The sequence below is a fragment of the Melozone crissalis genome, unplaced genomic scaffold (assembly GCF_028551555.1).
Source record: "Melozone crissalis strain CALT ecotype California unplaced genomic scaffold, PUWL_Pcris_2 ptg000012l_1, whole genome shotgun sequence".
NCBI classification, from domain to species: Eukaryota; Metazoa; Chordata; class Aves; order Passeriformes; family Passerellidae; genus Melozone; species Melozone crissalis.
In genome coordinates, this window is record NW_026535790.1 from 2,038,385 (window position 1) to 2,050,559 (window position 12,175).

The 12,175-nt window shown below is 54.3% G+C and overlaps 1 protein-coding gene across 2 annotated transcripts in view; it reads right to left on the reverse strand.

The window, feature by feature from the left end:
* Window positions 1-3,929, reverse strand: part of XPO6 (exportin 6) — a 63,360-nt gene extending 59,431 nt beyond the window's left edge. For both annotated transcript variants that reach the window (XM_054271008.1, XM_054271007.1), the window contains exon 1: window positions 3,831-3,929. In XM_054271008.1, coding sequence (XP_054126983.1) covers window positions 3,831-3,833 — 3 coding nt within the window. In that variant the 5' untranslated portion in view covers window positions 3,834-3,929. The remainder of the gene's footprint in view (window positions 1-3,830) is intronic.
* Window positions 3,930-12,175: the final 8,246 nt, after the last annotated feature.

Here is a 12,175-nt window from a genome sequence, read left to right on the forward strand (position 1 = left end):
TCCCTCTTCATCACAGAGCCCTGCTGAGAAACTGAGCCCACCTGCAACGTGCCAGCACTTCTGCCTGGGCAGCAGCAACAACATCATCCCATCTCCTCAGAGCAGAGCACCCCTGAGCTCACCTGGGACAGGGAGCACAGCACCTCTGAGACAACATGGAGACTCTGCAATCTCATTATAGTAGATTTTCAGCTTCAATGGTGGGATAAAAGTCACAGATTGCTGCTGTACCTCAAGGCAAATGGCAGAGGAGCAAAGGCACCATGGTCCTGTCTGTGTCCCTGAGGTCCCAAAGCTCAGGGCAGCTCCAGAGCTGCTCAAAGCCCTCCTGCCTGGGCAACTCCCCCCTTCAGGAACCTGGCTGCACTTCAGGAATCAGAATGTTTAATTTAAATATCACCTAAGGACTCAGTAAGACCTCAGGCTGAGCAGGGCTGTGTGGAACAGGATCCCTGAGCTCACCACAGCACCCCTGAGCTCACCTGGGCCAGGAAAAGGGAGCACAGCATTCCTGAGCTCACCACAGCACCCCTGAGCCCAGCACAGCATCCCTGAGCCCACCCAGGCCAGGGACAGCAGCACAGCCCACACAGGGCCCAGGTGTCCCCAGGGTGATGGCACAGCCAGGCCAAGGGGCTCTGCAGGAGCAAGAAGCTGCTGCTCCCTCCTGTCCCAATGTCCTGCAGAGAGCAGGAGTGTCCCCAGAGCAGCTGTGGCTGCCAGGCACAGCCTGAGCCAGCCTCAGGGCCACCAGCTCAGCAGGGCTGACACAGAACAAACAGGAGCTGCTCTGGCAATGGAACAGCAGCAGCTCCTTGGCAACCACGAGCAGCAGGATAAGCCAAGGGCTCAGCAGCCTCACCTGGCAGGACAAGCTGCAATCCACACACCATCCACTCCTTCCTGAATGGAAGGAAGGCTGCAACCTTCAGCAGGCAGCTCCAGGCACAAGAAAACAACAGCACTCACTGCTAAAATCCAGGCAGGTGGGAAGAGAGGCTGTGGAATGAAAGGCAGATGCTGCTGTGGGGAACTCGGGAGCAGGCGAGCTGCAGCCGCCCACTGCCTGCTCCATTTCAGTGCCTCCCTCAGCACAGGGCCACGAGACTCCCCGGGGCTGGGAACCTCCATTGCCTGCTCCCCTGCAGGCCAGGCACAGCCTGGGGGAGTGGGATTTGTCTGGGCTGCAGCTCTCCAGCATCCCTGCATCCCAATCCTCACACTGCAGCATTTCCTGGAAGTCCCTGCTCCCGAGCTGCTTTGCTTGCTGGCAGGATATAAACCCCACAGAGTGAAAGATTTATTTCCCAGAGGCAAGCACTGAAATCCCAGCCTCATGAGGGAGGTGCAAATGCAATTCCCAGGTGAGGGGATTGCTCAGGAGATCCCAGCTGGGCTCCCAGGGCTTCAAAGATGGTTCATCTTCACCAGCGACAGGAACAAAGGTGAAGGAAAGAGTGATGAGACAAAGCCATGGCTAATTTGGACAGAAAATAAATCCCTCCAAGGACAGCTCCATCAGCAATATTTACTTTGAACCTGTTCATAAAATCCTCTAAAAGGTGAGGAGGAAACAATGCAATAATTTGTGGTGTGTAGAAGTAAAGCCTGAAGCTGGATGTGCTCTGTGTGCTCAGAGATGAACTCCAGAGAATCCAGCTGGATTTTGCAGTATCCCGTTTTCCCTGCAGAGACACCACAGCATCCACACCACCTTTCCTTTCCCTCAGGAAGCTCCAAACTGGAGTTTGGGCCCCCAAAACAGTGCACAAACACTATTGACATACAGAGCAGGCAGAACAGCCCCAAAACCCCCTCACAGAGCTCTCTGCAAAGCACAGAAACACTAAAGCTTCCTCCAAACCCAACTTTTGAGTGGCATGAAGATTTCTGAGCCATGAGTGGCAACTCAGCCCAGCAAACAGGAGTTTGTTCACAGCACTGGCAGTGCCTGAGCTCACTGTGCATCCCTGCATTCCCTCCTGCCTTCCCAACATCCCTGCCCAGTTAATCAAGCTCTAATTCATCCCTCCCCATGAACCCACTGAGCAAACCTGCTCCCAGCAGCCTGCTCTCCTGGAGCAGAGTTTAATTCTGTTTTATTTGTTCCCTGCGTGCCTTCCAGCAGCTCCTGTTCACACCTTCCCAACTGTTTCCAGGAAGGAGGGTGCTCTAGCAGCAGAACATGCCCATCTGTAGGCTCCAGGGAAATGGGAACAGAAGGAAAATCTTGCCCAGGAGTCACATGATGAGTTACAACAGTAAATCCTGCAGCACAGCCCAGGGGCTGCTGCTCAACTTCCCCAGGCAGCCAAAGAGTGGATGGTGAAAGGAAAAAAAAAGAAGAAAACAAGGTGTAATTCAGGAGGAGAAATGTGTGTGTCCACAGGGAAGTGAGGGGAGAACTAATTTTTGCCAGCTGCACTGCAGCCTGGCCTGGCAAACCCTGCAAACCATTTATTCACCTTCTTGAACATGGGCTGGTCACTAAGAATCCACCTCAAAAATCCCCCTTTGCCTGAAGCTAAAGCCACAAGGAGCTGGGACACACATCAGGAGCCCACCCTGAGCACCCTCAGGCTACTGCTATAAAACACTGCCAGTATTTATATATATAATATTATATTTATATATATTTTACTGAGAAGACCCTGTCCCACCCCAGCACATCCCAGATGGAGCAGCAAAGCCTCTCCAAGATGAGAGGCTGTGGGTAAGCCCAAGGGCCTACAGAGACCAAAGTTTCAATAAAACACCACTCATGTACCAGGAGCACCAATGTGATTACCTCTCAGCTCTTGGGTGAAGGAATTCACAACCAGGATCCCAAATTCTGGAACGAAACGAGTGCAAAGCCTGATTCTACACCACCAAAGGCAGGCTAAGGTGGAGTGGGGTGAGCACCAGGCCAGGAACTGCAGCCTGAGCTCAGTGGGGTCTCTGGGTGAGCCAGGGCAGGGTCCCAGAGCAGATCCAGGGCTGCTGAAAGCATCTCCCCAGTGCTGCCTGCCCTTGGTCACCCCAAGAAATACTGGGATGCAGGGTGGGATACCAGGTTTCCCTGTGTGTAGAGCACGGGGAAAACAAGATCAACAGCTCTGGGATGGTGGCAGTGAGCAGCACTCAGTGCCCAGGGGGCAATGCCCACCTGCCAGTGCTGCCAGCCCGGCTCTCACGATTAGAGACGCTCCTCAGGCCTTTTCTGGGCTCTCACCGAGGGGATGAGAGCCCAGTGCAGATCCCAGCGGGTTGGCTCTGTCCCTGTCCCTGTGGGCACAGCCAAGGCCGCTGTCCCCAGCACGGAACAGAATCCAGGTCACTCCTCGGCTTACCCAAGGAGGCCGTGAGGGCAAGCCCGCAGCTGGCGCCGGAGAATTTAATCATCCAATGGTTTGGGTGTGAAGGGACCTTGAGACTCATCCTGTGCCACGTCCAGGGCCGGGCCGGGCTGTGCCGGGCCGGGCTCGGCTGTGGCTGTGGCAGGCTCGGCTGTGCCAGGCTCGGCTGTGCCGGGCCGGACTGTGCCGGGCCGGACTGTGCCGGGCCCGGCTGTGGCTGTGCCGGGCTCGGCTGTGGCAGCTGCTCCCGGCCGGGCCTGGGCACTGCCAGGGACCGGGGCAGCCACAGCTGCCAGGGCACCCCTCGGCTTTAACGCCACAAACCCGGAATTCCCAACACCCCATGCACCAGGAGGGATCCGTGCCTTCCCGGCACTTCACATCCTGTCCCGGGGGTGCCGCCGCCCCTCGGCCCCTCACGCTCCGGTGTCCGGGCCCCGCGGGACCATCCCCCGTTCCCTCCACGCTCCCGTCCCCGCTGTCCCAGCTCACCATGGCCGCGGCGGCCCCGGGGCGGCTCTAGGCAGGGCGCCGCGCTCCGCTCATCTCATGGCCGGCGGTGGCCCGGCGGGGCCCCCCCGCCCATGCACCGGCGAGCCCCCGCCGGCCGCGCAGCCACGGGCACCGGAGAGCTGCCGGCACCCAGCCCCCGGGCCTCCCCAAGCGGCGGGACGGGGAGCCCCGGGGCGCCGGGCAGGGCGGCGGGAGCGCGGGCGGGCGGGAGCGGCGGCGGCGCGGTGCGGGGCCGGTGTCGGTGCCGGGGCTACGCCAGGCGCATCCCGGGCCCGCCCCGCCCTCCCACCGGAAGCGCTCACCGGCGCCCGCAGCCAATAAGAGCCGGGCAGCGGTATTGCGCATGCGCAACTCGGCGCGGAGCACTGTGCGCCGCCATATTGGAGAAGGGCGCGGCGCTGTGCGGGGCGCTGAGGGAAGGGCACGGCCGGAGCTGCGCCTGGCCCCGCCCCTGCCGCACTGCGCATGCGCCGAGGGCGTTTTCCCGCGCGGCAGGAAATGGGAGGTGATTGGGCTGTGCCTGGGTGGGCGGGGCTACGTACGGGCACGCCCGGTGTGGGCGAGGCTTGGATGGGATGGGATTGGAGATGGGATGGGATTGGATTGGGGATGAGATTGGGGATGGGATTGCAGATGGGATTGGGGATGGGATTGGGGATGGGATGGGATTCAGGATTGGCATGGCATGGCATGGCATGGGATTGGAGATGGGATTGGATGGGATTGGAGGTGGGATAGGATTGGAGATGGAATTGCAGATGGGATTGGAATTGGAGATGGAATGGGATGAAATTGGAGGTAGGATTGGGATTGGAGATGGATTGAGAGTGGGATTGGAGGTGCAATGGGATGGGATTGGAGATGGGATGGGATTGGGGATGAGATGGGATTGGGGATGGGATTGGAGATGGGATTGGGGATGGATATGGGATGGGATGGGGTTAGAAATAGGGAGGAGGATAGAGCCAGCCCTGGGCCAGGGCCTGTACCTGAGCCTGCAGCCGGAGCTGTCCCTGGATCCAGCCCTGGGCCTCGCCCCCAGTGCTGCCCCCCGGGCTCCTGCCCCACGAGGACCTCCCAGGGCTCTGGATGGGGCCCCTGGCTTTGTGCCTGGGAAATTAATAAAATGATTAAACAAACGAGGGTGAGACAAACCCCCGACCCTCCCAGCCCTCCCAGCAAGGACAACAAAGCTCCATGGCAGGGATCCTTTGGCTGCTCCCATGTCTCGGGATTGCCTCAGCCTGGAGCTCCTTGTGGCCATCACTCTTCCATTGCCTGACCTGGCCAGGACCAAAGACATCAACAGATCCATTCATCCAGGGCATTAATGTTAGGAAAACTGAGATCCAGGTCCCAGCTGCTGCCTCCCAAAATCAAGGAGCTGGGAACCACTGGTGATAGAAGGGTCTCTTTGAGTTTGGTCTTATGAGCGTAATATAAATCTCTTGGAGATCTATGTTACACTTGAGATAGCTTAGCTACTTTAGATGGCATAAAATTAGCAGGATGGCTTTTGTGGCAGTGTTGGAAACAGAAAAGTTTTAATAAAAGGCAAAATAATATTTTTACAGAAAAAAAGTGAACTAAGGTAAGAAGTTCTTACTCTTAGTAAAACACTTCAAAAAGCCATTTGTTTCTTTGTTCTCTTATTTTTCTAATAAATTACTTAAAACAATTTTTAAACTTCTATTTAATTAGCAACCTTTAAAGTAAAGTCTTATGAAGTGTCTTTTCACCTATTTAATGAAAAAAACTTTTAAGCTTTTTTCTTTTACAAAGAAACAAAAGATAATTTTGTTACTTCATCCACAAAGAGCACCTTCCCACACACTGGAACTCCAAACCAGAGAGGCTGATGCAGATCCAAGTGCTCCCCATGGCTCCCAAATCCCTGTGGCACCTGCAGGGACAAAGGGCAGCTCAGCCTGGTAGCTTAACAGGCTTTAGAGGGGACAGCAGCCCCGTGGGGACATTGCAAAGGCTGGCACTTCCCTCAGAGGATTAAACACCAGCAGGAGGGGAATGAGCCATCTGTGGGGCTGGGGCTGTCCCCAGCTCCACAAGGAGCTTAGGGCTCAGCGGTCCCGTGGGGCTCCACGAGGATTTTTCATCATGGAGGATTTTATTTTCACTCTCTCAGCAGAGCACTGAGCCCAACAGTCCTGCTCATCCCTCAGGGAAATGCTGCTCCTGGGCCTGGCTGTGGGGGGAACTGCCCAGGGAGGAGCAGCTGAGGAGACGGCCTGGAGGTGCCCATGGATCATTGTGTGCACCCCCAGGCTCCAAAACCTGCCTCTGCATCGCCTCCAAACCTCCCTGAGACCTCCAAACCTCCCCGAGACCTCCAAACCTCCCCAAGACCTCCAAAATGCCCTACAACCCCTTCCAATTGCTCCACAACCCCTCCAACCCCTCCACAACCCCTTCTAACCCCTCCAGAACCACTCCAACTCCTCCAAAACCTCTCCATCACGTCCAAAACCTCTCCATCCCCTCCCCAACCCCTCCTACTCTTTCAAAACCTCTCCAGCCCCTCCAAAACCTCTCCAACCCCTTTGAAACCTCTCCATCACCACCAAAACCTCTCCAACCCCTTTGAAACCTCTCCATCACCACCAAAACCTCTCCAACCCCTTTGAAACCTCTCCATCACCACCAAAACCTCTCCAACCCCTCCACAACCCCTCCTATCCCTCCAAAACTTCTCCAGTTCCTTCAAAACCTCTCAATGACCTCCACAACCCCTTCAACCTCATCAAAACTTCTCTAACCCCTCCAAAGCATCTCCATCACCTCCAAAATCTCTCAATCACCTCCAAAACTTCCCCATCACCCCCAAAACCTCTCCATCACCTCCAAAACTTCTTCAATACCTCCTCAACCCCTCCAACACTTCCAGAACCTCTCCATTACCTCCAGAACCTCTCCAAACCCACTGCAACCTCTCCAAAATCTCTCCAAAATGTCTCCAACACTTTCAAACCCCCTCCAACCCCTCCACAACACCACCAAAAGCCTCCAGTGTCCTCAAAAGCTCTACAACACTTCCAAAACCATCACAACTCCTCCAAAATCTCCATAACATCTCCAAAACCTCTCCAAAATTTCCAAAACCATCACCACACTTCCAAAATCTCTCCAACATCTCTAAATCCTCTCCAACACCTCCAAACTCCCTCTGAAACTTCCTCAATATTCCCAGCACCACCAAAACCCTCCAATGCCTCCAAAACACCTACAAGGCTTCCAAAACCATTAAAACACCTCCAAAATCTCCATAACACATCCAGAACTCCTCTGAGTTCTCCAAAACTCTTCTGACACTTCCAAACCCCCTCCAAAACTTCCCCAATGATCCCAACACCAACAAGACCTTCCAATGCCTCCAAAAGTTCTCCAACACTTCCAAAACCATTAAAACACCTGCAAATCTCCATAACACCTCCAAAATCTCTCCAACACCTCCAAAACCTCTACAACACTTCCAAAGCCAGTACAACACCTCCAAGATCTCCATAAGACCTCCAGAACTCCTTTGACTTCTCCAAAACTCTTCTGGCATCTCCAAACCCCCTCCAAAACTTCTCCAATATTCCCAGCACCACCAAAACCTCTCCAACACCTTCAAAACTATAAGAACACCTCCAAAACCTCCATAACACCTCCAAAAGCTCTCCCACACTTCCAAAACCACTACAACACCTCCAAAACCATCACAACACCTCCAAGATCTCCACAATATCTCCAAAACCTCTCCAACACTTCCAAAACCACTACAACACCTCCAAAAGCTCTCCAATACCTCCAAAACCACTAAAACACCTCCCAAGTCTCCCCAACACCTCCAGAGCTCCTCTGACTGCTCCAAATCCCCCACAAGCCCTCTCCACCCCCCAGCAGAGCCGAGGTGTCTGTGTGGCTCCAGGCTGGAGCTGGCACCTTGCAGGGCTCCCCTGGGATGTGCAGGGCTCGTTACCATGGGGATCATTAAAAGGATAATCCCATTATCAGCCTTTGTCATCCCAGCAGGGCTGGGTGCAGACACGTGCTCTGAGGAGCTGGGCACAGCAGGGACAGGGATCTCCTGAGCCTCCCCAGCCACTGTGAGGTGAAGAGGGGATTTTTGGGGTCTCTGACAGAAAACAGGCCCAAGTGCCTGGAGGGAGGGAGGGATGGAGCAGCTGAAGGGAACCTGAAGAAAGAACCTCCTGTTGATTTCCTGGATCCCTGCAGGGATATTTCTCCTCTATCCCACTTGTCCCTGCAAAGGCCAAGGATATGGAACAGCTCTCAGGGATGTGAGGCTCAGTTTTGCAAGACTTTGCTTTAGAAACATCTGTCCCAAGGTGAAGGAATCATAAAGAATGGAAAGGTTTTTGTTCAAGAGACATTAAAGGTCATTTCATCCCATCCCCTGCCATGGCAGGGACACCTCCCACTGACCCAGGCTGCTCCCAGCCCTGCCCAGCCTGGCCTTGGGCACTGCCAGGGATCCAGGGGCAGCCACAGCTGCTCTGGGCACCCTGTGCCAGGGCCTGCCCACCCTACCAGGGAACAATTCCTAATTCCCAATATCCCATCCATCCCTGCCCTCTGGCAGTGGGAGCCATTCCCTGTGTCCTGTCCCTCCAAGCCCTTACAAGAGATCTGCGCCCATCGTCCTTCCAGGCCCCCTTAGACACATCCAGGTGTCCCCAGTGTCCTTGTGCCCCACACAGGAAACCCCAGGTCTCACATGGCCCAGGCAGGGACCTCCTGTTGTTGTTGATCCATGAAAAAACAAAGTGGGAATTCCATATCAGCCTCCAGCATCACTGGAGCACAAGGAGGAGCCTGTCATGTGAATGTGGCCATGCCAGGCCCCAGGCCTGCTTTTCCCATTGTTGGAAATGCCATTTCTCAAAGAAAATCAGCAGGATTTTAATGCAAAGGCTTTAAAAACCCCCAAACCAGTGGCTGTGCCAGCCCTCGTTTCAATCTGGGTTCCTCCATCCCTGGGACGGAGCAGCAGGGCCTAGACTGGGCCTGGAGCAGCCCCCAGGCTGGAGAAGCCACCCACCTTTTTCATGAATTTATTTGGTAACTTTGTGTTTTAAAAACACAGAAGGAATGGAAATGCCATGGAGCTGAACAGCTGTTTGAGGAGATGAAGGGAACAGGATTTGTGAAAATAATTTGTTACCACATGGTTTATCTCTCAATTTTTATTACAAACAGGCACTGAAATGCCTGTTCCCCAAGCCTCCTGCACTGCTCCAGCCTTGATTCCAGCCCCTTCAATCCCACATTCAAATATTCATCTCATTTAATTGCTTTATTCCTGTTTTGCAGCATTTTGCCCTCAGGGTGAGTCTGAGCCTCACGCAGCTGCCTGTGCTTCCCCTCACATCCCTCTCCTCTGCTCCATCTCCTTTATTGTTCCTGCCACAAACTGAGCTGCAGCTCATTGGGAATGCCATGGAGAAATGAGCATTTTACTGCCCTGCCACCTCATGCAAAGCAACGTGATGAAAAGGGTTAAACTGTGTTTTATAAGTCCAATAAAGCAGCTTGGAAAAGTTTTGTCCACAAAGCCCCACGGCTCCCCACGGCTCCCAAGTTCCTTGGCAAGGAATTTGCTTATTTAGCAAGCTGTAAAAACCCAGCAGGTAAAAATTCCTGAGTCCAAATTCCTGAGGAAAGTACAAAAGTGGATAATTAATGATCTAAACCCAGCAGAGCCTGGGAACAGGGATGGAGCTGGGTCCTGCCTGGCTGCTCAGCTGGGCACACTGCTCAGAGCAGGGTGAGGGACATTTGTGGCTTTCTGGCCACTGCTGGTTCCTGGCCAGGTGTTCCTGCCTCCCTTCCTGCTCTGGGAATATTTATTTGGGGTTATTCTGGGGTTCTGGCACTGCTCATTCCCTGGGGAATGGTTTCAGAATTCCCTCTCAAGGGTGACTGCTCCCAGCCCATGGGGACAGGGCAGGTTCCCAAAGGACTCGTGGAGGGCAGCACAGCAAACCCAGCTCCAGCCAGGCTTGGTGGGTCTGATTGTGGTGGTGTCCACAGGGGTCTGAGGATGAGGGAAGAGATGAGGATCTGAATCCATGTTTCAGAAGGCTTGATTTATTATTTTATGATATATATTATATTAAAACTATACTAAAAGAATAGAAGAAAGAATTTCATCAGAAGGCTAGCTGAGAATATAATAGGAAAGAATGATAACAAAAGGTTCTGTCTCAGAGAGTCCAAGCCAGCTGACTGTGATTTGCCATTAAATAGAAACAACCACATGAGACCAATCACAGATGCACCTGTTGCATCCCACAGCAGCAGATAATCATTGTTTACATTTTGTACCTCAGGCCTCTCAGCTTCTCAGGAAGAAAAATCCTAAGGAAAGAATTTTTCAGAGAATGTCATGGCTACATCTGATGGCTTGAGAATATTTGACATGGAGCCCTGGGAATTCATGTCAGCATCCCAGCCAGCTATCCCAGCAGCTCCAAGGCAGAGGAGCAGCAGGAATCAGGGCACTGCTCTCCCTCTGCTCTCTTGCAGGTGGAGAGAAAGGACTCGTTCAGGCTGTGGCTTCTTTTGAACCCACACCAAGTTCAGTCTGTCCCAGCCTTCTTCCCAGACCTCAAATCCAGCCAGACAGCCCAGCAGGATGTCCTGAGCTGCCCTTCTGTGCCTCTCCCTGCTCTCAGCAAACCACGGTTCTGGGGGACACCGTGTCTCTGTTTGAACAGCCAGGTGTCTGCTGAGGAAGGCAGGAGCCTCCCTTGAAGTGGAAAATGTAAACCCCCTCCCTCTGAATTATTGTTATTTTGAAATTAAGGGGCTCTCAGGCAAAGATATGGGAATAGGAATAACAGCTCTTTACGAGGGAAGAATTAAAATAAAATAAAATAAAATAAAATAAAATAAAATAAAATAAAATAAAATAAAATAATACAAAACAACATGCCAGAATCAGAACAGGACCTGACACTCTCTTGGTCAGGGCGGTGTCCCAGCCCCATGCCATGGGGGCTCAGCCCTCCTGCAGTGCCAGCTGTGGCTCTGCTGCAGCAGGGATCCTGCACAAGGGGGCAGTTTTCCTCTGCAGCTCCAGGGCTGCTGCAGATGGGCCTGGGCTCCCTCTGGCAATGCAGGGCAGCAGAAAGCTGCTCCTCTGGCAATGCAGGGGGCAGAGGCTGCTGTGCTGTGCCAGGCCCAGATTGGATCCAGGTAGGAATGCTTGGCTCCTGCCCTGGGCACAGCATCTCCCCATGGGATGCTGGAATTGGATCAGCCCTGCGGGGACACTCAGTGGCCATGGACAGCAGAGATCTGCTGGAGGGAGGGTTGGCTGTGGGAGAGAAAGAAAAAACTGCCCATGGACAGCAGAGAACTGCCCCAGCTCTGACAGATCACAGAACAACAGCCCCAGGTACATCTCACAGCTCAGGACACACCAGCAGAGCTGCAGGTGGTGCTGGAAGAGGTGATGGAACCTGGGTTCCCATGGGCAAGGTCCCATCCTCAGGGCTCTGTGCCTCACCATGAGCTCCTATGGGGCCCCACCAGGAGCCACATGGATTTGTGGCTGGCCCCTTGGTCCAACACTGTGGTGGGATTTTATTTAGTGAGGCAGGAAGATCCTGTGTCCTCTTTTTCCAGGAAGCAGAGGGTGCAGGGGGAAGCCATGAGACGCTGGGCACTCTCATCCTCTTCCCTTTTTCTCCAGGTTTTTGCTCCACTCTGCTCAGCCCATTAGCCAAGGCATTAAATTTTAACATTTTTGTTGCTCCTGCAGCTGTTCCTGGTGAGTGGGTGCCTGGGTGGATGCCAGGCCCTGGCACCAGGGGACCAGGGGGCCTGGGGGACTGATCCCATGGAACTCCCCCAGTGCAATCCTGGGGATGCTGGTGCTGCTTCCCCCAGCACCCAAGGACCAGCAAGGAAAGAGGATCCTTGCAAACACCTGCGCAGCCCCAGTGAGCCAGGCTGGCAGAGCTGGGGGTGCTCACCTGGAGAGGAGAAGCTCCAGGGACACTTCAGAGCCCTTGCCAGGGCCTAAAGGGGCTCCAGGAGAGCTGCAGAGGGACTGGGGACAAGGGATGGAAGGACAGGACACAGGGAATGGCTCCCACTGCCAGAGGGCAGGGATGGATGGGATATTGGGAATGAGGAATTGTTCCCTGTGAGGGTGGGCAGGCCCTGGCACAGGGTGCCCAGAGCAGCTGTGGCTGCCCCTGGATCCCTGGCAGTGCCCAAGGCCAGGCTGGGCAGGGCCTAGAGTGACCTGGGACAGTGGAAGTTGTCCCTGCCATGGCAGTGGGATGGGATGA